The following is a 27549-nucleotide window of genomic DNA, read 5'->3' as shown; positions in this document are numbered from 1 at the left end:
GGGATGGAATTTTTGCAGGAGGGTGGGTGGGAGGAGGTGTATTCTAGGTAGCTGTGGGAGTCGGTGGGCTTGAAATGGACATCAGTTACAAGCTGGTTGCCTGAGATGGAGACTGAGAGGTCCAGGAAGGTGAGGATGTGCTGGAGATGGCCCAGGTGAACTGAAGGTTGGGGTGGAAGGTGTTGGTGAAGTGGATGAACTGGTTCGAGCTCCTCTGGGGAGCGAGAGGCGGCGCCGATACCAGTCATCAATGTACCGGAGGAAGAGGTGGGGTTTGGGGCCTGTGTGGGTGCGGAAGAGGGACTGTTCCACGTAACCTACAAAGAGGCAGGCATAGCTGGGGCCCATGCGGGTGCCCATGGCCACCCCCTTAGTCTGTAGGAAGTGGGAGGAGTCAAAAGAGAAGTTGTTGAGTGTGAGGACGAGTTCAGCTAGGCGGATGAGAGTGTCGGTGGAGGGGGACTGGTCGGGCCTGCGGGACAGGAAGAAGCGGAGGGCCTTGAGGCCATCTCCATGCGGAATGCAGGTGTACAGGGACTGGACGTCCATGGTGAATATGAGGTGTTGGGGGCCAGGAATTGGAAGTCCTGGAGGAGGTGGAGGGCGTGGGTGGTGTCACGGACGTAGGTGGGGAGTTCCTGGACCAAAGGGGAGAAAAATGGAGTCCAGATAGGTGGAGATGAGTTCGGTTGGGGCAGGAGCAGGCTGAGACGATGGGTCGACCAGGGCAGGCAGGTTTGTGGATTTTGGGAAGGAGATAGAAACGGGCCGTGCGGGGTTGGGGAACAATGAGGTTGGAGGCTGTGGGTGGGAGGTCCCCTGAGGTGATGAGGTCGTGAATGGTGTTGGAGATGATGGTTTGGTGCTCGGGTGTGGGGTCATGATCGAGGAGGCGGTAGGAGGTGGTGTCGGAGAGTTGGCGTCTGGCCTCGGCGATGTAGAGGTCAGTGCGCCATACTACCACTGCGCCACCCTTGTCTGCGGGTTTGATGGTGAGGTTGGGGATGACCTCTTCATCACCAGTCACGGGTCGGACATAGAGCAGTTGTTCCGCCGTCTCAACGGCAGTTGGAGATGAAGAGGTCGAGGGAGGGTAGGAGGCGGGTGAAGGGGTCAGTGGAAGGAGGGTTGGGTTCCCGGTTGAAGAAGTAGGCATGGAGGCGAAGACGGCGGAAAAACTGCTGTATGTCCGACCGTGACTGGTGATGAAGAGGTCATCCCCAACCTCACCATCAAACCCGCAGACAAGGGTGGCGCAGTGGTAGTATGGCGCACTGACCTCTACATCGCCGAGGCCAGACGCCAACTCTCCGACACCACCTCCTACCGCCTCCTCGATCATGACCCCACAACCCGAGCACCAAACCATCATCTCCAACACCATTCACGACCTCATCACCTCAGGGGACCTCCCACCCCACAGCCTCCAACCTCATTGTTCCCCAACCCCCCCGCACGGCCCGTTTCTATCTCCTTCCCAAAATCCACAAACCTGCCTGCCCTGGTCGACCCATCGTCTCAGCCTGCTCCTGCCCCACCGAAACTCATCTCCACCTATCTGGACTCCATTTTCCTCCCCTTTGGTCCAGGAACTCCCCACCTACGTCCGTGACACCACCCACGCCCTCCACCTCCTCCAGGACTTCCAATTCCCTGGCCCCCAACACCTCATATTCACCATGGACGTCCAGTCCCTGTACACCTGCATTCCGCATGGAGATGGCCTCAAGGCCTCCGCTTCTTCCTGTCCCGCAGGCCCGACCAGTCCCCCCTCCACCGACACTCTCATCCGCCTAGCTGAACTCGTCCTCACACTCAACAACTTCTCTTTTGACTCCTCCCACTTCCTACAGACTAAGGGGGTGGCCATGGGCACCCGCATGGGCCCCAGCTATGCCTGCCTCTTTGTAGGTTACGTGGAACAGTCCCTCTTCCGCACCCACACAGGCCCCAAACCCACCTCTTCCTCCGGTACATTGATGACTGTATCGGCGCCGCCTCTCGCTCCCCAGAGGAACTCGAACAGTTCATCCACTTCACCAACACCTTCCACCCCAACCTTCAGTTCACCTGGGCCATCTCCAGCACATCCCTCACCTTCCTGGACCTCTCAGTCTCCATCTCAGGCAACCAGCTTGTAACTGATGTCCATTTCAAGCCCACCGACTCCCACAGCTACCTAGAATACACCTCCTCCCACCCACCCCTCCTGCAAAAATTCCATCCCCTATTCCCAATTCCCTCCGCCTCCGCCGCATCTGCTCCCACGATAAGACATTCCACTCCCGCACATCCCAGATGTCCAAGTTCTTTAAGGACCGCAACTTTCCCCCCACGGTGATCGAGAACGCCCTTGACCGCGTCTCCCGCATTTCCCGCGACACATCCCTCACACCCCGCCCCCGCCACAAGCGCCCCAAGAGGATCCCCCTCGTTCTCACACACCACCCTACCAACCTCCGGATACAACGCATTATCCTCCGACACTTCCGCCATTTACAATCCGACCCCACCACCCAAGACATTTTTCCATCCCCTCCCCTGTCTGCTTTCCGGAGAGACCACTCTCTCCGTGACTCCCTTGTTCGCTCCACACTGCCCTCCAACCCCACCACACCCGGCACCTTCCCCTGCAACCGCAGGAAATGCTACACTTGTCCCCACACCTCCTCCCTCACCCCCATCCCAGGCCCCAAGATGACATTCCACATTGGCAGATGTGCAGGTGAACCTCTGCTTAATGTGGTATACTGCATCCACTGTACCCGGTGCGGCTTCCTCTACATTGGGGAAACCAAGCGGAGGCTTGGGGACCGCTTTGCAGAACACCTCCGCTCAGTTCGCAACAAACAACTGCACCTCCCAGTCGCAAGCCATTTCCACTCCCCCTCCCATTCTCTTGATGACATGTCCATCATGGGCCTCCTGCACTGCCACAATGATGCCACCCGAAGGTTGCAGGAACAGCAACTCATATTCCGCCTGGGAACCCTGCAGCCATATGGTATCAATGTGGACTTCACCAGTTTCAAAATCTCCCCTTCCCCAACTGCATCCCTAAACCAGCCCAGTTCGTCCCCTCCCCCCACTGCACCACACAACCAGCCCAGCTCTCCCCCCCCCCCCCCCCCCCCCCCCCCCCCACACCCACTGCATCCCAAAACCAGTCCAACCTGTCTCTGCCTCCCTAACCGGTTCTTCCTCTCACCCATCCCTTCCTCCCACCCCAAGCCGCACCCCCAGCTATCTACTAACCTCATCCCACCTCCTTGACCTGTCCGTCTTCCCTGGACTGACCTATCCCCTCCCTACCTCCCCACCTACACTTTCTCCACCTATCTTCTTTACTCTCCATCTTTGGTCCGCCTCCCCCTCTCTCCCTATTTATTCCAGTTCCCTCTCCCCATCCCCCTCTCTGATGAAGGGTCTAGGCCTGAAACGTCAGCTTTTGTGCTCCTGAGATGCTGCTTGGCCTGCTGTGTTCATCCAGCCTCACATTTTATTATCTTGGAATCTCCAGCATCTGCAGTTCCCATTATCTCTGATATTATTTGATTCTGCAGCCCATATACATAATATATTATTGATAGGTGTACTTGTCCCTCCATCCAGACTCCTCGGCTCCATTAGAGGCTTAAAAATGTTCAAGGCTTATTTATTGTTTGGGTTTTCATGATCAGTCTGGTCACTGGACTCAATGTTAACTTTTTTCTCTCCACAGAAGCTGCCAGACCTGCTATGTTTCTCCAGCACACTTTTTGTTTCAGATTACTTTGTGTTTATCATCTGAATTATAAGATATCTGTCTGCAATCCAATTTAGTACTTTTAGTAATGTCAGAAATTAATCAACTGCAACCCCCTCACTTTCTCCCTCACTCTCAACCGTTTCGTTCTCCTAGCATTTTGGCAATGTTACTACAGTTCATTTCTTCTGAAATTTCTTGTCTTCTATGTTCCAAATATACTTCCTCCTCTAAATTTCCAGAACTTCAAAAACTAGGTAATTTTGCTTTCTCCCAATACTCCAGAGGCTTTAAAATCCGAGCTTGATGGCATCTGTTCTGTACTTCCTGGCTTGCTTTATTTTTTACTTGACTCCATCTTGACTGTGTCTTACACTTTTACCTTTTGTCTAGCTACCTTAATAATAATGTGGCTGTGTTTAAAATACTATTTTTCAATCAGTTTTTGATCATGTTAGTCATAAGGTGATTAAATGTAAGGCAATATACATTTCATTGGTGTTGTTCAAACATGCCTTATTCAGTGAAGGAGATTCAAAACTGGTCTAAGATCAAAACAAATGTTAACAAATCTTGTACTTGAGTAACCAGAAGCTGAAAGATAGAACACTAAAGCTTGGTCTTTATTCACTTAAAAGCATTTAGTTGCAGAGTTGTGTACTGTGTATCTCCAACTAAACATTTTGCAGCCCTTCTGAGAATGATGAATTGGTACCAGCAGCAGAACGCACTCTTCATGCTTTCTCATGGAGTTGCTTTGGGTTTTGATGATTTTTGCGCAAAAAGTATTTGGCAGTTGCAACAAACATTGTGATTTTACAACAAGATTTTTTTATTTAAAAACTGCTCCTCTCAGCTGTCCTTGGACTTGTGCACCATTTGTTGGCCACACGAGCTTTCAGTTGCCTCTTTAATCTTTTCCAATGTTGTGAATGTGGCAGTTGGAAAGTTAATGAAAATGGTTCAAGTAATTTGATCCCTGATTTTTCTTTTCTGCCCCTTTCTTTAAAGAAAAATTTGTTGGCTTGTGCTCAGCGCCATTTCCTACGTCAAAGCCAAGGTCGGTAAGGCTCCATATGAAGAAACCTGAATGAGGAGTCCCATTCATTTAATACAGTAACAGTTTTATTCATTGACCATAGATGTTGAATTTTAAATTTTTTTTGTGACTGCACCTGTAAGAGATCATGTCAAACAACCTGACAGAAAATGGATTACTTTTCCCAAGTGTGCAGATACAGTTACAAAGTTTAAAAGACATTTGGATAAGTACATGAATAGGAAAAGTTTGGAGGGATGTGAGCCAAACAAACAGTTGTGACTAGGTTAATTTGGTAATGTGATCGGTGTGGTCTGTTTGGTCCAGAGGGTCTGTTTCTGTACTGTAAGACTCTCTGATTAGTAACTGTTGTGGTGTAGATAACTGATTATTCATTCTATTGCTGCATGAATGATATTGATGTGAGTGAAATCGGAACACAGGCATAGTGCAAACAATGATAGATGACCAGTTAAGCTTTTTGATGGTATTGATTGATTGTGGGAGATATGTTGACCAGATTACCAAGAGAATTCCCTGCTTTTCTTTTGAAGGAAATCTTTTGCATCCACCTAACACTTCAGAAAAATAGAGGTGACGCATTTTGTGCAATAATGTAACAAACAGGGTGTTGATGAAAAGTGAAGAGCAGCGTATTTAGGGGAAAAAGAAGGGAAAATGTAATATCCTCAATTTGAATTAAGTAACAATAAAAAACCTGCTGTACACTATGAATAATCTGACACGTTTTTACTTCTAAAAAAGTTTTTCTTTCTAAACTATTAGTGTGCTTTCCCATTTGAAAGGATCTACTTTTGATTCAGAATTTTTTTTTTCCAAAATTCAAGTCATTAAAGAAAATCAAACGGTCGGATCGCAGAGGGACTGAGTCAGTGACTGAGGAAAAGTTTGCTGTTCTATTTTCTTCTGAACTCAGCATCACAGGCAGTGAAATGAAATACCACGTTCAGGTATCGGAACATTTATCCCTAACAGTGATTTCATAGGTGGTACAGAGAAATGCTTTGAGAGAATTCTGATAGTGTTAAAGCTGGTTCCTGTGTATATTGTGTCATTTTAAGACCTTCACATCCTGCACCAATTCACTTAAAGAGGATGCCTGAACACACAGATACCACTCTAACTGCTATACTTGGTAGATTTTTGTGTGACAGAGGTGCAATTTGACTTGTTGCCAAATTGAATACCTTGCGTCTCTTCCCTTAACTTGCCTGAAATTTGAAGGCTTGCCTTGGGGATAACATTTCACCACGTCAGTGTGCTGCACCCCCAGCCTTAGTACTCAAAAGGCAGTTCATCTGCATTGTACAGTAATCAAATACTTTGATTAAATGTCTCGGTTGAAATGGAAGAAGGATCTGGATGTGAGTTTGCTCGCTGAGCTGGAAGGTTAGTTTTCAGACGTTTCGTCACCATTCTAGGTAATATCATCAGTGACCCTCCAATGAAGCGCTGGTGTTATGTCCCGCTTTCTATTTATCTGGTTAGGTTTCCTTGGGTTGGTGATGTCATTTCCTGTTCTTTTTCTCAGGGGATGGTGGATTGGCTCCAAATCAATGTGTTTGTTGATGGAATTCCGGTTGGAATGCCATGCTTCTAGGAATTCTCGTGCATGTCTCTGTTTGGCTTGTCCTAGGATGGATGTGTTGTCCCAATCAAAGTGGTGTCCTTCCACATCTGTATGTAAGGATACGAGTGATAGTGGGTCTTGTTATTTTGTGGCTAGTTGATGTTCATGTATCCTGGTGGCTAGCTTTCTGGCCTGTTTGTCACAGTTCTTGCAAGGTATTTTGTAGATGACGTTCGTTTTATTTGTCTGTATAGGGTCTTTTAAGTTCATTTAGCTGCTGTTTTAGTGTGTTGGTGGGTTTGTGGGCTACCCTGATGCCAAGAGGTCCGAGTAGTCTGGCAGTCATTTCGGAAATGTCTTTGATGTAGGGGAGCGTGGTTATGGTTTCTGAGCCCGTTTTGTCTGTTTGTTTGGGTTTGTTGCCAAGAAATCGGCAGACTGTGTTCATAGGGTACCCATTCTTTTTGAATACGCTGTATAGGTGATTTTCTTCTGCTCTTCGTAGTTCCTCTGTGCTGCAGTGTGTGGTGGCTCGTTGGAATAATGTGAATAATAATGAGAAAATGACATCACCAACGCAGGAAATGACATCACTAACCCAAGGAAACCTAAACAGATAAATAGAAAGCAGGACATAACACCAGCGCTTTGTCGGAGGCTCACTGATGATGTTACCTAGAATGGTGACAAAACGTCTGAAAACTAACCTTCCAGCTCAGCGAGCAAACTCACATCCAGAACCTCAGCCTGAGCTACAAATCTTCTCAAAACTCGAGGAAGAAGGATTTTAAGAAGTCAAATGCCAAAGTAGGTGCAAATCAGCCAGGAATTTTGTTCCTGGGTCCTGATTCCATCCTTGGGATGACATGCAGATTAGGAAGTACAAATACGGCAGGAATTTTGAATGAAGTAACCAATTAGGACAGTGGGTGGGCTCCTGTCTCTATGGCCAGTGGGAGACTATCCTCCTGTTATGGATGGCAGCTCTACTGTTAATGGTGTGCTCTGCTGAAGAGTGAGGGAGGCATGAGGGGCCTCCATTCCCAGTTACCAGCCACAAAGAGGATAAATATGAAGGGCCAAAAGGATTAGGGCACGCTTAGTAATGGATGCTGCCATTTTGGCCAATTTTTAGAGGGACGCTTACCATGTTGTCAGCCAGCGGCTCCATTCTTCTATCCAGCCTGTCATTGGGAGGCCACCATTATCTAAAGACCTACAGCATGGAAACAGACCCTTTGGTCCAACTCATCCATGCTGACCAGATATCCCAATCTGACCTAGTCCGGTTTGACAGCATTTGGCCCATGTCTCTCTAAATCTTTCCCTTTCATGTACCTATCCAGATGATTTTTAAATGTTGTTGTAATTGTACCCACCTCCACCACTTCCTCTGGCAGCTCTTCCCATCCACGCACCACCCTCTGCATGAAAAAGTTAATCATCCGGTCCTTTTTACATCTTTCCCCTCTTGCCATAAACCTATACCTCTCTAGTTTTGGACTGCCCTTCCCTGGGGTAAAGACCTTGGCTATTCACCCTACCCATGCCCCTCATGATTTTATGTATCTCTCAAAGTTCATCCCTCAGCCTCTGACACTTCATGGAACAAAGCCCTCTCTCTAGCTCAAACCCTCCAGTCCTGGCAACATCCTTGTAATTTTTTTCTGCAACCTCTCAAACTTCATGGCTAGTTTCCCTTTGCAGCCAGTAACCTGTGTGCCAACTGGAAAAACCAGTCTGCATTAGGAGCATGCCCAAGAGGCTTAATTGGTCAGCTGCTACAATTGGATGAATAACCATTCCTTTTCATTATTACACTCTTGGATAATTCATGAAGGCAGGAGCATATTGAGGGGCTGATTTGACTAAATTTCCCCCCTTTCCAAGCTGTATTCACAGGATATTTAAATTTAATCTCATATTGGCAATAAGTGTTGAGGTCCCACTCCACTGCACAAAGTTTAGCAATCTGGAGTCCAAGCAGAAGCACTGGCCACTACTGGGACTGCATCCAACAGAGACCATATCTTTCCCAACTTTACGTAGATTTTGTTACTGGAATAAGGGAGCAGATTTTAGCAATGTAAATATAAGGGAAGGTAGCACACAGATGTCCTTCTCCACTTGCCACAGTAAGGAGAAGGTGAGCAACCCATCCCTACTTGGCTCTCTTACTACCTTGATTTGGATCCTGTTGGCATTGGTGCATTTTCTTCTTCTCTTTACTGGCCCTTGTATCAACCCATCTGGCTTTTGGGCAAAAGGCAGTCCGGAGGAGTCTAAATGGGGCTCAGGAGCTAAAATTCCATTTATGATTGGGATCTACATCCTATACCCATATCAAGATATGGGAGTGAGTTGAGACCTTTGCTGTGACCAAAAAGTTCAGTAAAATGTTTCTTGTTATGTTGCAGGCTATATCATTGCCTATTGTCGTGATTGTTCACGGCAGTCAAGACAACAATGCTACTGCAACAATTTTGTGGGACAATGCATTCTCTGAAGTAGTAAGTATGTTTAACTTGAAATATTTCACTTTTAATTTGGAGGTGCAGAGCAAGATGAGTAATTGAAGTTTGACTTTGACAGTATTCTGCTAGCATCTTTTAAGACTTTTTTTTAAAGTAGCTATCAAATGCAATTTGTGGCGTTGTCACGGAGTCATGTTGCAAGGTTGTTAGGTTTAACATTGCAAGCCTGGTCGGTTCCTGAAGCTGCTTCTGCTATCTCCTGTCTTTTGCCCTATCACAAACTTTCTGTTCTTGCCTAGCCACCCTTTGATCAAAACCGAATTATTTCCAGTGCCTCTTTGTTTTGATGTAAAGTCACAGCCCGAAACATTTAATTTGGTTACTGTTCACTGCTGCTTCCATAACCTTCTGGGTACTTCCAGCATTTTCTGTTCTTTTTTTCTTCTTCTTTTCAATTTCCATCATCCACGCTAGTCTGCCTTTTGGTCTAGAATGTAGTGTTCATTTTGTTTTGCAGGAGAGATTGCCATTCCATGTACCAGATAGAGTGTCATGGTCTCAAATGTGCGAAACCCTCAATATGAAGTTTATGGCAGAGGTACAGTCAACGCAAGGCTTGTGCAAAGAGCATTTTGTCTTCCTGGCACAGAAAATCTTTGATGAGCAGAGCTATGGCATGGAGGACTTCACCAACCGTATGGTCTCTTGGTCTCAGTTTAACAAGGTGACAATAACTTCTCTAAAGTATGTGTTGTTATGCAGTAGCCCTGTTTTGATGTAGCCTGATGTGTCTAGAGTAGTACAATATGGATTGCGGCATTTAAATGACTATATTTTATTTTATTCATTTCTCGCACGCGCTCTCTCATTATCCTGAATCAGTTCGCAGGGAAATTTTAACCTCCCGAAAGACAGGAGGAAGATGGAATAAAATGACCGGTGGGGGTTTGCTCTGCAATCCCACCACCATTTTTAGTTATGTCTTCAGCCGCAAGAAGGCTACCTGAACCAGAGGAGTGCTTGAATTTAAATGGGAGGGTCACATCTCAGTAACATCTTAGACATGACTCTGACATTTTGACTGCGGGCCCCAACCCCAGGCCACTCCTGGCTTGAAACAAACTCTCTTGCAGCAAGGATCGAGGCTGAGGTCTTTGGCTTTCTTCTTCTTTGCCAGGAGAATCACCCACTTTGCCCCCATCTGCTAAATTTCTTCCCTGAGATAAAACTGGTCCTTTAGATACAGTTTGTGCCCAACAGGGCCAGGAGGTGATCTGCTTCCAAGGAGCAGCATTGTGAAACTTAGAAGTATGTGACAAGTAGCCTGGAGTGGATCTTGATGAATACAGGAAAATATCCATGCCTGAAGTTTATTACCCTAATGTGTCTAGTTTTTTTTTCCCCCCCCCAATGACTATGACTCAGTTTTTAATTCTTCCAGGAAAATCTCCCCGGAAGAACCTTTACATTTTGGCAATGGTTTGATGGTGTGATGGAGCTCACGAAGAAACACTTGAAGGATTACTGGAATAATGGGTAGGAATTTTAGTTGATATTAGTTGATTTGAGCAGTTCGTCTGTGTGCAGATGGACTAGTAGATGCTAATTTTGTGGTATTGGCCTCCAACACCTTTGTTCAAATATAGATTGTCCTCACTTAAAGTTGCGGTTGTGTTCCTGAGAATCCTGTTTTTAAGTGGAACATGGGTTCCCATAAGAATTGATGTTAAGCTAGTGTTGGGTTTCAGCTGATACTTTCTTGCTTGGCAAAACTAGTTTAGATGAAATACTGGATCATGTTGGGTAATGCTGCGTTACTAGCTGGCAGAAATAAATAAATCGCCAAATATAACAAATGTAATTTAATTAAAACATAACACTGTCTCGCCCACATCACTCCTGAAACTCAGCTCTGTCTGTCCCACTAGCTGTCTTTGGTGCATGCTTAAAGTTCCTCCACAACGTGGTGCTGATAGGTCCTGACATCAAACGACTTGCATGCACATGGACACACAATGTACATGAAGTGACATCGATGGGCAATGATGACATAGTTCAGAGAGAAAATCCGTCAAAATAAAACAACATTCCAATTCCATGACTAAGTGGAGGCAGCAATAAACTAGAACTTTGTAATATACAAATGCCATCTTTAGATAAAATGATAATTGGTTGGAACGTGTTCTCTGAATTGGTAATCAAGACCACATCCCTCAGAGGTAAAGAAATACATTTGACTCTCATTCTGTTTCTTTACTAATCAAAAAATAAGTGTTACGTTGGGCCAGATTGTCGTATAATCAGGGTCAGCCAGTCATTCTCTTGTTATTGAAGTATATAATTGTGAGAACACAATGAATTGGACATGATTTAATATTGCAGAGAGATGGTGATATTGTAACTAATAAAATTATGTTAATAAAGATTTAGACTAATTTCAGATGTTAATGATAAATGTACCTGGTTCAGCTGCTGATATTCAAAATGTTGAAGCATTGACAGTTATGACAACCTGGAAGTGGAATTTTTCTATCTGCACACAGTGTTGCAAACGAGTATGGATACAACGTATTGAGGAATTTACCTATTTGACTTCGTACCATTACTTTGATCTCTGGGAAGGGATTTGCTGAAAAGTGCATTCACTGTACTAACCTTTTATTTGCAGATTAATCCTCGGTTTTGTAAGTAAGCAGTACGCCAACAGATTGCTTAATCAACGAGTAAATGGGACCTTTTTGCTGCGCTTTAGTGATTCTGAGATTGGAGGCATCACAATAGCATGGATTGATGACTCTGAGAAAGGTATCAATTTTTCTGCTTCTTACACCACTTCTATCTTAAAAATTATAAATCTTTATCTATTGAAGAACCTTTTGGATATATTTACCCAATTTTTTTTTACACTCCACCTACTTTTCTAATCGACCTGTTCAAAGATGTCATTGCACATCTCTGGAGCAGGTGGGATTGAACCAAGGTGTCTCGGTCCAGGAGTAGGGACAGTACCACTGCACCACAAGAGAGTCCAATCACTTATAATTTTGGGTCCCCTATTCAATATACTGCAAGTCAAAGTACACTGGGACTGCTTATGATTGAGATAATTGGGACATTTTGAAATTAAATTGCAGGTCTCCGACATCCAGAAAGAACATGGATCTCTAAAAGGAAAAGAAAGTACAGAATATTTGAGTGATGTTGTGTTAAACTGGAGACAGAACTGGAAAGAGCCCTCTAGTCCCTGCATCCTCAATTGACACCCAGTGTGTCTGCATCAGATTCAAATTTCCCACATTTGAATTCTCCATGGTCTCCATCCCCATCACTACCTCTTCTAGACCCATTTCTCTGTTGTTCCAACTTTGTGTTTATCTGTTTCTCTCCATTCAACCATTGGTGGTCAAACTTAAATGCATATTACCTTGCTGTTCATCCTGGCTACATCTCTCCACCTTCAGAAATAATCTTAAAAGCTGCATTTCCAATAAAGCCTTTGGTCATTTTCCCTAATTGTGAAGCACTATAGAAATGACTGTTCCCAGTTTACATTGAGGATGTAAGTACAGGTGTTCCTCACTTAGTGGTTCCATTCCTGAAAATTATAACTTAAGTGAATCAACAGTTTCCATGGGAGTTGGTGTGAAAGCTGGAGTTGGATTTTGTAGGTCATTTCAGGAAAAAAATTCTAACACTCAGCTGAGAAAGTTGAAATGCTTGGCAAAATGAAATAACCTTGAAGGTAAAAGAAATTTAAAATATACATGAGAAAATTTAACTACTTAGAATGCATCCTGCTTACACTTTTTATACAGCACTGAGCTCAAACGTCACTATTCGCATCCCCATCACCTGGATGCTTGCTGAATTACGTGAACCCTTTCTTCTCCACTATCGGCATATTTTTGTATTTCCTATATCGATGGCTATCAATTTCTGCTCCTTCAGCCAAACAGTGATTTGCTGGAATTCTTCCTCAGTAGCACATCCATTCCTTTAATTGTTGAGTGTGAATTCTGGTGCTGCAGAAATGCTGGGACTTTTACAGTCCCCATTTTTTTTAAGCTGTCAAAACTGCTCCTGGCTCTTATGGCTGATTTTCAATCACATTGGAATTCTGGCAGCAGATCAGGGAAGCTGCTTTAAGCCTCGTGCAACTGGACCCTTGTTATGTACAGAAATATTGAGCCCCATAGGCTGTGGGGTTGAAGAAGTCGCTTTGCAATCATCGTGGTGCTTGCAACTGCTTGCTCACATGGAGAAACACGTTTGGTGCGCTCAGTGGTTGAAACTTTGATTGATGCGGGGTTGGCAGATCATGAAGGAAGCATCAAAATGAATCTTGTGATGTTTGAAATTGCAGGCCCCGTTAATTTTAATGTTCAAGCAGAATCATGTTAAATGAGGTTTTAGCAAAGATTTATAGCTCAAGTTGTGGGTGAGGTTGTTGACTTGCTTGCCAAGCTGGCTTGTTTTCGTTCAGACGTTTTGTCGCCATGCTAGGTAACATTGTCAGTGAGGCCTCTGTTGAGTCGATGTTGTTCTGCTCCACTTGGAGTTTATACTATTTGGTCCATTTATGGTGAGTAGCGTCATTTCCGGTTTTTGTTCTATATGGGGTCCAATTCTGTGTGTTGATTGCATTATGGGTTGAGAACCATGCCTGTCAGAATTCCCATAATACAATCAACAAACAACATGTAGAATTGGACCCAGTGATTGCATTGTGGGAATTCCTAGAAGCATGAAATGCAATCAACAAACACGTAGAATTGGACCCCATATACAAACCCATACAGAACAAAACTGGAAATGACACTACTTGCCATAACGGGCCAGACAACCTAAATTCCAAGAGGAACAGAACAGCATTGCTTCATTGGAGGCCTCACTGATGATGTTACCTAGCATGATGACGAAATGTCTGAACAAAAACAAGCAAGTCAACAACCTCAATGTTATAAGGCCTATCTGTACTTGAATGTTCAAAATATAGTTTTGTGCTATCATGGAAACATTTAAGTGACTCAAGATTATTCAGTTTACCTTCAGATGAGGTGCCTCCATGTATAGTGCTAGGAAGTGAAGACCCATGCGAAAAATATTTTTTGAATTAGTTACGAATTTTTTGTTTAGCTTCAGGCTCCTTTTTTTGATTTGGTGTTCTTCCTTAAAGATAAACAAAGCAGCAGTATTATGTGGTCCAAATTGCTGAGATGTTTCAATCAAAACCTTTTTTGTCTTTGTTTTGACTATTTGTTGATCGTGTAATTCAAGTGTTGAACTGTACAGACAACAGCGTGAAAATTTCCCCATCTGACTTGTGCGTTGCTTTGGCCTGACAGTTTGTTTGTGTCCTTTTTGTTATAGGTGGCAGACAGGTGTACAATGTTCAGCCTTTCACTACAAAGGATTTAACTATTCGATCGCTGGGCGATCGTGTCCGAGATATTGAACGTCTGCTTTATCTGTATCCCAGCAGACCCAAAGATGAAGCCTTCAAAAAATACTACACAAGTAGGTATTAAGAATCTTATTCTGAGTTCTGAGGAAGCGTCACCGGACCCAAAATGTTAACTCTGTTTTCTCCTTCACAGATGCTGCCAGACCTGCTGAGCTTTTCCAGCAACTTTGTTTTGTTGTTAAGAATCTAATCTTAAACTGTGTCCAGTTGGGTTGCAAATCACTAATTAGTTTAGTGTAGTTATACTGCAGGGTAATGAGGGTTGCTTTGATATTATTGATGGGAGAACAATGCACAGCTTGCAGCAAACTTAGCACCTCCTGCTCTATATTGTTCAAAATGATGCTTAACAAAAATCTGATGGTAGTTACATTTTTGCTATTAAATTTTAAAGGGGCAATTTTTGTTTGATGCATTAATTGGGTGGCAACAGGAGTTGCAATCTCTGCAGAACTGAACACTGGCAGTTGGTGGTAAGAGGATTTTTAATTTTTTGTACAAGTCTGAACTGTGAAATTTGCAGTTTAAATTGAAAAGTTCCCAGCCTTGAGCAAGATTTTAACAAGGTGTCGATATTTTCTAACCAACCTGTTGGGTGGTGATCTTGTACACCTCTGGGGCAGGTGGAACTTGAACCGGGTCTCCTGCCTCCGAGGCATTACCACTGGACCACAAGAACCTCATTTTAACAAAGTGTACATTGATAGGAAGTTGGAATTCGTTAAAGAAGCTAAAGCCTGTCCCCCTCAAACTGGGTCAGGTAGGTAGGCTGTTAATGTTAGGAGTGTATGAAACTAGCTAACTTAATACTGGAGGGTGACTAGAAATACAGTGATGAGGGTTGGGGGAAGAAGGAAGAGATGTGCTCCTTTGCTTTTACCTTTTCTAACAATATTGACCTTCAGGAGTTGGTTCTTGACGTACTAGAGGCAAAGTTATCTGGTAAGTGACTAAGATTTCTTCTATTCCTAAGGTTCAAAATATGGAATTAGTGGTGAGTTTTTTTTAAAAGGCATCTTAAATATATAATGAAACGCAGTAATGAAGTAGCTAGTTGGAACACAGGATGGTAGGACAAGTGACGCTTCATAGCTGCAGCATGCAGGAACTCCTGGATATCAGTTTGATCCAAGACACACACGTCAACAGGAAATATTTAAAGTTTGACTAGCTTTAAGCTCAATTTGAATTGGAGGCTGAATATAAGCAGTATGTTAGGGGGAGAGAGAGTTACCTAGATTCTTTGTAACGGGAGGTGGTTGCAACTGTTAACATAGGGTTTTCTGATTTGGTCAGTGTCCAAGGGGTAGGAGAGGGACTGAGTGAGACAAATAACGGGAACCCATAAGAGGGTATGAATGCAGGATCTGTGTCTTTGCAATTGTCCAACGCTTTCAAAGTTCTTTTCAGCCCATTTGAATGAGTATGGGGATTGCACAGTAGATGAACTAATTGACAATGGCACAGTGGTTTAGAAGGATTTAAGGGGTGCATTTAGGGACAATATAGCCAGTGATTGATGTCATTCTCAGCAGTAAATAGCATTGGTCCAAATGGTTGTGTTGCTGCCCAGTGCCAGTCTTCAGGATATCTGCTCAGGGCTGGAGAGAAACTTGGAGTGGGAGGGGAAGATCTCGTCATTGTTGTCTCTGTAGGTACCAATGACATCAACAGGACAAAGAATGATATTCCACATAGTCAGTATGAGAGGCTAAGAACCAAATTAAGAATCTCAAAGGTCTTAATCAGAATTTTGTGTTGTCACTGGAACCATGTGTAAATCCAATTATGGTCATAGAAACTAGAAGCAAAGAACAAGTCTAGGCCATTTGACCCTTTTGTGCCTGCTCCACCATTCAATAACATTGTCAATCCACCCTCTCGATGCAATATTTCTGCTTTCTGTCCATTCTCTTGATGCCTTTTAATATCTTAAAAGTTGATCAGTCTCTTTCTTCAATGTACTGTGATCCATCGCAGCCTTGTGTGGTAGCAAATTCTGCAGGTTGGCTACCTTCTGAGTGAAGAAATGTTTCCTCATCTTGTATCATCTTGTCCTACCTTGTATCCTGAGACTGGGTGTACGCTGGTTCTAGACTGCCCAACCACAGGTTAACATCTTCCCTGCATCTAATCTGTCCGTCCTGTGAGAATTTTATACATTTCATTCAGATCCCCCCTCATCCTACTAAACTGTAATGAATACAGGTCAAGCAAAGCAAATCTCTCTTCATAGGACAATCCTCCCATCCCTTGGATCAGCCCAGTGAACCTCCTCCTGTATACTGTCTCTGGCAAGCATATTCCTTCTTGGGTAGGGAGACCAAAACTGTACCTGATACTCTTGGTGTAGTGTCACCAATACCCTGTATAACTGCAATAAGACATTCCTGCTTCTGCGATTAATGTGTAGTTAGTGTGGCAGTAGTAGCTCTGGTTCATGGGTGCTGGCACCAGTACTTGGGATCACTGGGACAGTCTCTATTTGAACTGAGCTGAGCACATGTTCTTTGCAAGTCCTGTGACAGAAGATTTTAAACTAAGTAGTGGGAGCAAGGGATCAAATTTTGGAAGATGTGAGAAATCAAAGGGCTAGAGATGAGACAAAACAGAAAAGTATTATTACAGGAAATGGTAAACAGACCCCGTGACAGGAGGGAATGAAGAGTACAGATTTAAAAGTAAATCAGCTTTTAAGGCACAAGGTAAACAAAGGTGTGAAAGATTATCGGGAGTGTGAAAGGTGATCTCATTGTAGCATAGAGGATTCTTAAGGGGCTTGACAGGATCAGTGCTGAGAGGATGCTCTCCCTCATTGGAGAGTCTAGGACCAGATGGCACAGTCTCCGAATAAAGGGGAGCCAATTTAAGACTGAGACAAGGAGGAATTCCTTCTGCATTGAGTCTTTGGATCTTCTTGCCCCAGAGTTGTGGGGGACAAGTCCTTTTGTATATTTAAGGCTGAGAGAGATTACTGATCATTTGGGGAGTGGAGGATTATCGGGAAAGGGCACGAAAGTGGTCAGGAGAACTGTCGGATCAGCCACAATCCTGTTGAGTGGGAGGGCTGAACAGCTTACTCCCATTCCTATTTCTTACACGTAGGTGGGAATTTGAATTTATGGCTCTAATTAGACCAGTCAATTAAACCTTATGAAATAACACAACAAATCTGAGAGGCTGAACAGCCTACTTTTCCTAGTCCATAGTTATTCTGTGAGAGTTTCAAGGCAAGACCTGATTTGGCACTCCCACTGGCTATGTGTCCCATTTTCCCGTATAAATAGGGCAAGCAATTGATTCAATCTCCACTTGCAATGTGCTGAGTGTAAATCAGTAGGCAACCAACTTCCGCTGATTTACAAAGATAGATTATACATCATTTTCTTTCAGAGAAGAGCTCCATGCAAAATGAATGAAAATGTCTGTCATTGCGTGTGGTGACAAATAGTTGATTTCTCTCTCGGTTCTTGTTCTGTAATTATTTCTTCTGACTAAAGATTTAAGTATGCTTGTGCCTGTACTGGGTCGCATTAATGTGAACGTATGAATTAGGAGCAAGAGTGTGGCTTGTAGTTGCATCAGCAGCAATGGGAGATAGCAGTCGTGACTATAATCGATGTTGCCAGTTGTTTTGGAGAATTTTTTTTGTAAGGATAAAAATGTTAAGGAATTTGGTGCCTAGGCAAGTAAGTCGAGTTGAAATACAGATCAGCCTTATTCAGAATTGAATTGCAGAATGTGCATGGTGCTGAGTGGCCTACTCGGGCTGCTATGTTCCAAAATTAATTTATATGATTTTAAATTGCACTCAAGTTCAGAGTCAAGTGTAAGACTATCATCCCTACTTGACTTGATGGTGTCCAGTTTAACACTTGAGTGATCAATAGTTAAAGAAAAAAATCTTCAAAAGACTCTTTTTCCTTTTTTTTTTGCTGAATATATTCGGGATGAACTAGCAAAACATCTTGTTCTTGTTTTGTTTTCCACAGAGGAAGTGAAGGGAAAAGATGGGTATCTCCATGCTGGAGTCAAAACTACAGTGAATGGGTAAGTGAACGCAACCACGAGGCCTAATTTTTTTGACTTGCTAATTTTAGCGAGTGAAGTATACCTGGGCAGAAAATACCTACAGACTAGGAGGCCCGTTATCTAAATATGCAGTCATGACAGGGAGCCTCGGGTGTCCTGAGGAATTATAGGTATGCTTCCCGTTTCCATCTCTTAACTGACATCCAGCAAATATCCACCTCCTCTGACTCACTCACTCATATTGACAGCCATCTTCTGAATCCTTTAACTTCTGAAGGTATCAGTCGCTGACCAGGGCATTTCTAACCACCACCTCATATCCCTCATCACTTACATCCATGTACTTCCTGTTGGTCCCTGAAATAAATTCTTCCTCTAAACCACTAATAACAGCCTAATCTTCTTGCCTTCCTTTGCCCTGTGACCCTGTTGCAGCTGTCCATTTGCTAAACCACTCTGTCATCTTAATCTTTGACATTGTCTCTAATTTTTAAATAAAAATCTTCATAACTGTCATCCTTGGAGTTCACTCTGATAGGAACAGGAGTAGACCATTCAGCCCAACAAGCCTGTCTATTATGCTAACTGATGTCGTAACTCTGTTCTTTTACTTGTATGCAATATGCTTCCCTTTTTTCCAAACTGTTGTCACTACCACCAGTCGAAAAATCCCATTCTCAACCGTTTCTGTCCGAGCAAATTACACTGCATCACCAATGTCCTTTGTTTTTTTTGCCTCTAAAGTCTTGCATATGTTGTCAGCTCCCCAAATGCGCATTTAAATCTTTCATTGGTTTTCAGCTCCTTACAATATCAAAAAACTTATAAGCAAAATTACCAACAACATTCTGTCATTGAGACTGTTCCTGCCGTCCCATGGATACTCTGCCGCTTTTGACACGTTGAATCCTGCCATCTGCTGTCAACACTTCTCCATAGTTGCTGTCTGTTTTTCATTGCTGTGCTTAGCTATCCAATTGGCAGAGAATGATTTGAGTTTTAATTTTTCCACTTCCAACACCTTAGCTGCTATTGTTGCCTTTCCTCCCAGGAGAAGACCATTGTGCCTGTTCTGCAACTCAATTAGATCACAGTTGATATGGACCTCAATTTCGTATGCTGTACCTGTTCACTTCACCCACACAACTCTATCTCATGCACTCACTCTCTTGCTCACTCCACCAGTATTTGCAGTTCTTTTAAAAGCAAGTCAGTTCCAAATTTTCATTACCCTTCGTGTGAAAAGATGTTTCCTGACATCAATCTTGAGCACCCTCACTGTTAATTTTAAAATTACGCTCCCTTGGTCTGAGCCACCAAAGGCAATCACTTCTCCCAATCTACTTTATTGAACCTTTTTAACTATTGTAAATGTTTCGACTGCCTGACCCCACACATTTCTATGCAAGAAATGGCTCAAATCTGTGATTTAACCTGCAGCGTTAAGTAACTGTTATAAATAACGAATAATAGCATCATCTGAACTCTTCGTTGAAATTACTGCCTCATAATCACTCCAAAGTTGTTCATTTGTTCTTCTAGCCTGCAATGGGTGTAGTCAACAGCATGACTTGATTCATGTCATCCCTTGAGTCTCACTATAAACTAATTGCCATTTTCTTGTGTATGAGCCTTTCCTGTGCCACCAGATGAACGCTGTGCTGAATGCTCATTGTTTTTACGTTTTATTTCAGTGAACAAACACAAGTGGTGGCACAACCCATGGTCCCCTCACCAGTGTCGCAGCCTTTTGCAGCGTGTACAATGCCTGAAGTGCCAGGGTGGCCACAGGTTCCATGCAATCAAAGTAACATCAGCTATGATAAGTAAGTGTAGACGTTGTTTTAAGAACTGGTGTTATCAAATTTAGTTGAATGTCTATTCTCACCACACATGTTTATCTTAATTAGCAATTCATTCCTTTTTTTTTCTAATTCTCTTCACTTTCTTTGTACTAGTTCTCTTACTTTCACTCAAAGTAATTTTCTCTCCTCACTTGTGCTGGCATCTGTTACCTTTCCATCACTTCTAGGATTTATCTGAGGAGATGCTTTTCCTGTTTCTGAGAGACAGCTGCCCTGTCTGCAGTCTATTAACAATCACTTGACCAGTATATGCTGCATGGCAATTGTTTTTTCCCTTGTTTCCACCATCCCTAGCACCTCTTAGCCTCTGAGGGGAACGGTGGTGGATAGTCTTTAGTGCCCCATTAAATCTAGCCCCACCTACACATTTGCCAGTGTTGTTGTAAGTGTTCCAAATTTGAAAGATGAACAAATTGCAGAAAGTCACATCACTTTTGGTAGAAGTGCAATATGTGGTTTAGTGTTATACTCCAAAAAATAACTCTTTAAACAGAATTCAGTGAACATTTCACTTCAGTTAGCCACGTTCCATAAAACACACTCTTCCTCCTAGTTTCTAGCTCCCCACATTTAACACCCAGTCGGAAGTCATGTAGCTCCGTTAGTTTAATGGCTGGTCAGTGATGCAGAGAACCACTTGTATCATGGGCTCAATTCCTACACTGCTTGAGGTTACCAAGAAGGTCCTACCTTCTGAACCTCTCCTGTCACCTCCCTTCTAATGAGAGAGCAGCCCTACAGTCTCGTAGGACCATGATGATTTTACCTTTTATTTTACTTGCCCATTTAATTTTAACTAATATATCCAGCACATGTTCTCTCACTTCTCGGGTCTCAGGCATTCTTTTAGACCACAATTAGGTGATAACTTATAAAAGTGCAGGATCTCCCATTACAATATGTAGTTGTGTGGCAGTCCAGCAGAGGATTGTTTCAGTTTAAAAGCAAAAGGCTACTGTTAAATAATCTACTTTAAGCTTGTATTTTAATCCAGCAATGATTTAAATTAAATTCTTTTGTCGTTATCTAACAGGGGTGATGCTGCAGTCAACTCTTCAATTTCATTGCCTCCTAATATGATGGTGTCAACGAACCAGGATGATGATTTTACGAGTGCAATTCAGGGGTCAGTCCTGTTTCTAAAGATTTTGCTTTGGTTTGGGGAAATATTAGAATTGGGTTTTTAAACACAGTTAAGAATCTCATTTATGGACCTTAGTAACTGTTCTGATGTTAATGGAGTGTGTTGAGCTGAATTTTCCTGAGTCTTACGTGATATGGGCAACGAGGCTGTTTCTCTCTAACTCGAATTCCATTTCCTTCTGTGCAACTCAACTGGATTTCTGTAGGTGAAGGAAGATGTCTTGCTAAGGACACCTGTCCCTCCAATTGCATGCACTTTCCTTTGCATACGAAGCTGGTAGCTAACTACCTTGGGGCTTTTCTAATCTTCTAATAACCCTGGTCTCCTTCAATGCTCCAGTGTTGGTGTTCAATGTTTGTTGATCAACTAACAAGTAAGAATCCTGACCCTCCTGATTGGTGTGAATCGATTTATACAAAGTATTTGTGTTGTTGAAAAAAGACATTGCTGGAGCTTTTTGCCTTGTTGTCAGGACAGAATCATGAAAATATCAAATTTCAAAGGGAGCAGCCGTTACTGTGCTGTGAACCTAACCATGCTTGCACACTTAAATTTGGCATCCAACATTGTGTGTGATTCTGCAGTTGGACAGCACTTACTACAACTGAGTGCATTTGGGATTATTTACTAACACAACCAAATTTAGATCCTGCAGCTTGGTTGTATTTGCTACGTATATTTACATGCAGGGCTCTCTCCTTAGAAAACAGAAAGAACATGTCCTGGCATGGAGGCTTTTTCAAATAATGGCAGTCCCTTAACCAATTGGAGTCAACTTGCCAACTAGTCATACCTCTTCTTACCGAGTATAAATTGTTTCCCATTGCATCTGTCCTGATGAGTCTGACAAAATGTTTGGACAGCATGTCTGTCTTATTTAAGTATCGATACTTCCTAACAAAGAAGAAGCCAGTGCTTCTCTTTCACTGCCTTAAGATCTGTGCAGCTCTAGATATTTTAACAAGTTTCCTTGTTAAAATATCTAACCTCTGTTAATCCCTCCTCTGAATTGAACACCCAAGATCATAACTCTGTATGGGTACTCGCAGCATTTGCCAATAAATGATATAGTATCACAGTATTTTGAAGATTAAGTAATGAGTTAGACCCCTTTTAAAGCTTTGCTTTCATACTCCAGGTTCTTGGAGTTCAAAGCCGTGTAGCAAGACAAACATATTATGTGACCTAACTAATAATTTGTCTTTCTTTTGGAAAGCAGCCATCTCGTTAACTCATTTGGAAGTGAGAATGACTTGGAAATGAATTTTGACGATGATCAGCAGTTTGTAAGAGGGTGAGCCAGATCAACATATTTAGATCCCTTTTGTTGCAGGTAAAGTCCCTTCTTTCACCACCTTAAACTTGAACGCCCTCCACCAGCAGTTCGCATTGGTTGCGCAATCTACAAGATGCACCACAGCAAGTTGCCAGTGCTCCTTTGACAATACCTACCAGACCTCTGCCATCTCAAAGGTTCAGAAAATTCACGGGAGCACGACCACCTGCAAGCTCCCCCTCCACGTCTCTCACTATCCTGAATGTTAGGCTGACTCTTCAATGCAGTACTCAGGAATAATTGTATCTGATTTTATAGCTTTTTTTTGTCAGTTTTCTGCTGGTGTCTTGGCCTTTCCTTGATCCAATTGCAAATAACTTATTCATCCTTGTGTGTTAGTAGTATTTTACTATATGCAAAGTAGTTGTCATGTCTGCCCATCTAACAGTAACTGCACTATATAAATTATGATGTATGAAGCATTTTCAAATGTTTCTGAAATATATATACTGCATTGTGCAAATGCAATTTTTAATACTAAAAATAAAGACTGTTCCATGTCTAGTTCAGCTGAAAGGTTAGGATTTATGCAGCTGACGGGTTAGACTGGTTCCCACTGCTAGGATAGCAAGAAACTAATCTCTTCTTTAACAGGTGGGGAAGCTTTTTCCCCCTCTTTATTCATTCACAAGATGAGGGCATTGCTGGTAGGCCAGCATTTATTGTCCATCCCTAATTGCCCGGGGGTAGTTAAGAGCCAACCACATTGCTGTGGGTCTGGAGTCATGTGTAGGCCAGACCAGGTAAGGATGGCAGGTTCCTTCCCTGAAAGCACATTAGTGAACCAGGTCAGTTTTTCCTGATAATCGGCAATGGATTTATGGTCATCAGTAGATTCTTAATTCCAGATATTAATTGAATTTCAATTCCACCATCTGCCATAGTGGGATTCAAACCTGGGTCCCCAGAACATTATCTGCGTCTCTGGATTAACAGTCCAGCGATAATACCACTAGGCCATCACCTCCCCATGAAAAGATAATGCATGGGTTCTACCTGCAGCTGAAGAAGTACCGATTAATGGAGTAGTCTGCATTCTGAAGGCTCGGTCCACCCATCCCTCCACCAGCACACTATGCCCATGTGAAGGCAGTCAAACATCAAGTTGTGACATAGGTCCTCTAACCCCATTGGCCACCGGTCCATAAATTATTAGCAACTGCATTGTTCAAAATCAATAAGCATGTTGAACACTTCTCACGCTTCTCACACTTTGACCTAAGCTGTCAGCTGAAACTCAGCTCTAACCCTATTTATTGTATAGTGCCATATATGTTTGGGCTTCTGTATGACAAATTGTTGCAATAAACTTTACATATCTTAGTAAAGCTAGAGTATTAACTTCAATGGTGCATATAGTTGGAATAAGTGGAAAAATTAATTTGAAACTCTTACTACATGACTCCACTTCTTGAAGCAGTAATTTCAAATCCTGACAGTCTGTTTTCTTTCCCTCTCTCTTAGTATGGAAAACATTCCAGTACCTTCGGAGTTTGAGCTGAACGCACTCCTGAACACAGTGGATATGTCTCTTGTAAATTCAACTGAGTTTTAAATGCCTGTTAGCTTAGGAAAGAAGATTCCCAAATGCCAAGTGATGCAGGTGGCTGCTTGTCACAAAAAGGGTTAATTTTGTCAATTGTGAACTTTGAGCTAAGATTTCTGTTCACTCCTTTTTGCATTTTCCTGTACAAACTGCAAAATAAGAGCGATTTGCTGTTTAACCAACCAATTTAACCAGCTGTTTTAATAGACAAATTTCCTCTCTTTCCCAGTGAGGGAAGTATCTACCTCCTTGTGGTGCCTGGTGTAACCGAAGTGTTGATGTTAGCTTCTCAATTTCAACAGCATTGTGGTGTGGAGATGCTGAGTGGAGGGCAGGCAGTTTTGTTCATACATGGCTGAAAAAACAGTTGGAATGTTTGGAGACCATGGGTATTTAAAATGGAAATGAAATTGAACATAAATTTTTGTTAGTGTAGGAAACTTGGTAGAATCAAATCTGCTTAAGTCCAATATATTAATGACTCCTATAAGATGTCAGCTGAATTTAGTCCAGAGTGAAGTAAACAAGTTTGTAAGACTGAAAGTTGACTTACTATTGAGAAGTTGTTGTAGGCTGAGAGTTTGAGATCTATTAATTTTGTGTTTAAGTAGCTAACACAAGCTGATGTGTTTTTATAGCATCTAGCAAATCTACATAATATTTTACTGATGACTTGTGTTTGTACAAAAAAATTGAATTAAATATTGCAGATAAATCAAAGTGGAAATGTAGTATTTTGTGTGATATTTAATTGAAATTAACAGGACAATTCAAAGCAATGCAATTTCTCCTAGCCTGAAATAGTTCCCTATCTATTGACAGCCACACTGTAGTGCAAATGAGCTGTTTCGTTCTAAGTAAATATTGTAGTGTATTTGCAATTAATCAAAAATCCAAAGTTTCAAATTTCCCTGTGTATTTTAAAATGTTAAAAATCTAAAATTTGAGAATGGTGATAAATTTAGCAATGTGGGTTGAGAAACAGCTGGTAGAACAGAATCTGCTGCAGAAGATTGAAGCTGTGACCAGGTCCTTTTACAGTGATCGTTTTTCAAATTTTGCAGGACCAATATTTTAAAAGAAATCAATTTAAGGGGTAAAAGTACCTTTTTTTTAAAATCAGTGTGCTAAATGGATTTTTCAGCAGAATTATGGCAATATGATGTAATGCACATTCACTTTGCAGTGTTATTCAGGTGTTAAAATTGGTACGCCTGCATAGAGGATAATTTCAAGTGTTCTATTGGAACCTGCTCCATTGCAAGTTAGGATACTTTGAGATTAAGGTACCTCAACAGGTTTGAGGTTATTGTTTGGTAGGATCTGACAGGGATGCCAGAAACCAAATAGAACAAGTGAACAAGTCATGGCATGGTGGCGCAGTGGTTAGCCCTGCAGCCTCAGTGCCAGGGACCCGAATTCAATTCCAGCGTCGGACGACTGTCAGTGTGGAGTTTGCACATTCTCCCCGTGTCTGCATGGGTTTCCTCCGGGTGCTCTGGTTTCCTCCCACACTCCAAAGATGTGCAGGTTTGGGTGGATTGGCCATGCTAAATTGCCCAGCGTCTCGGGATGTGTAGGTTAGTTGGATTATGGGCAATGCAGGATTGCAGGGATACAGTTGGTAGGTGGGATGCTCGTTAGAGAGTTGGTGGACTTGTTGGGCCAAATGGCCTGTTTCCACATCCACACTAGAGAAATTTCTACCAAGTGAATAGATTAATGTCGAGAGCAGGTAATTAGTTTGGTTGCATTTTTGTAATGTGCATGTTGGAAAATAAAGCTCTGCCAAAAAAAAACTATCTGGATGCTGTCTAATGTTTAATGTCTAGTATTTAACAGTGAGAAAGTAATAATTCATAGAATAAGCAGGACAAGACATTGTTCCAAAATTGACTGACAGGAAATGGAATAGTCGTAATCAATGTTTCTCACACCAGCAAAAGGTTTGTAGAGGAACTCCCCTTGCTTGTTGTAAATAAGTGATAAAGATCTTGGGGTTCTGGGTGCCATACTTTAGGAAAGAAGTGATTGTATTAGAGAGAAGTGCGCAAAAATTCATGAAAATGATTCCAGGGATGAGGACCTTCATGGGGATGGGAGAGGTTGGCATTGCTTCGCTTGGACAAGAGAAGGTTTGATAGATATATTCAAAATCATGAGAGGTCTGGACAAACTAGATAGGAAGAAAACATTCCCACTCGTGAAAGGATTGAAAACCAGACAGTATAGGTTGAAGGTAATTAGCAAAAAGAGCAATGGAGATGTGAGAAACGTTTTCACACAGTGAGCAGTTAGGAAATGAAATGCCTTGTCTGTGTATATGGGGGAGGTGGGTTCCATCAGGCATTCGAGGGATTGAATTCATATCTGAAAAAGAAGAATGTGCAGGATTATGAGGAGGAGCTCTGAAAATGGCACTGCATAAATGAGTCCTTCATAGAACCAGTATAGACACAGTAGGCCAAAAGGCCTTTTCTGTGGAAATCACTTCTGATTATAATGGAATAATTTATTTGGTTAATGTAACGTGCACATAAATTAGACAATAGGAAAAACAGATCATGAAGTTATAAATGAGTCTTTAATACCACTCCACAATCCCTGCGTATTCTACTCTCATAAACTCTACCTGCCCATTTAATCTTATTCCATACAGCATGTACACTCTAACTTTAACTTTAAGACAGGCGCACCCTCGAGATTAAGTGAGTAGGTAATATTCTGTATAAATCCTCACCAGTCCCCAGAGGTAATCTAATCTAGAATATACACCTATTTTAACATTTTTTAGTGATTCAGACTTGTCTTGCTGTCCTCCATGAAGAACATGCCTTTTCCTCTCTCCCCTTGGTTGCCTCACTCCATACCTATCCATACAAACGGAATCTGACGCAAAGGCGTGATCTTTAAATGTTTCTGTGTGTATTGTTACATTAGTTCATATGAGTTAGTATGTTTCAGTTTTGCTTTCTGGAATACTGGCCTGCATAGACTTCATGGGAGTAATTCCTTGATTTTTTTTTTCTTCACCATACAGATTTTGTAATCCACTGTATATATGAAATTATAATCTGAAATGGAATTTTGTGGAGCTTAACCCTCTAAAAGACATAAACTAGGTGCTTTTTCACTTTGTTATTAATGCGGTTTGACTGTGGTTTGACTGTATCTTGTTTTCTGTATCAGTGATGTAACTCGTTCTGTTTTGTTTTTTCCATTTCCATTTGCTGTTTTACGGCACAGGAATTAGTGAATGATGCTAGCGTGTATAAAAGCTGAGAATAAAAACCCTAGCTTTTAGAAAATGCAA

General features: G+C 42.4%; 1 protein-coding gene across 3 annotated transcripts in view; it reads left to right on the top strand.

Annotated features, from left to right (window-relative positions):
- Positions 1-27549, top strand: part of LOC125448210 (signal transducer and activator of transcription 5B-like) — a 117175-nt gene extending 89626 nt beyond the window's left edge. For 2 of the 3 annotated variants that reach the window (XM_059643455.1, XM_059643454.1), the window contains exons 11-21: positions 5633-5755; positions 8793-8885; positions 9367-9573; positions 10291-10385; positions 11518-11654; positions 14220-14366; positions 18306-18363; positions 20040-20171; positions 21244-21336; positions 22571-22648; positions 24155-27549. In XM_059643455.1, the coding sequence (XP_059499438.1) occupies positions 5633-5755; positions 8793-8885; positions 9367-9573; positions 10291-10385; positions 11518-11654; positions 14220-14366; positions 18306-18363; positions 20040-20171; positions 21244-21336; positions 22571-22648; positions 24155-24245 (1254 nt within the window). In that variant the 3' untranslated portion in view covers positions 24246-27549. The remainder of the gene's footprint in view (positions 1-5632; positions 5756-8792; positions 8886-9366; positions 9574-10290; positions 10386-11517; positions 11655-14219; positions 14367-18305; positions 18364-20039; positions 20172-21243; positions 21337-22570; positions 22649-24154) is intronic. The other variant, XM_059643456.1, reaches the window with a different exon arrangement.

This window comes from Stegostoma tigrinum, chromosome X (genome assembly GCF_030684315.1).
Source record: "Stegostoma tigrinum isolate sSteTig4 chromosome X, sSteTig4.hap1, whole genome shotgun sequence".
NCBI classification, from domain to species: Eukaryota; Metazoa; Chordata; class Chondrichthyes; order Orectolobiformes; family Stegostomatidae; genus Stegostoma; species Stegostoma tigrinum.
Note: the sequence above shows the minus strand (reverse complement) of the source record. Positions and strands in the feature narration are given on the sequence as shown.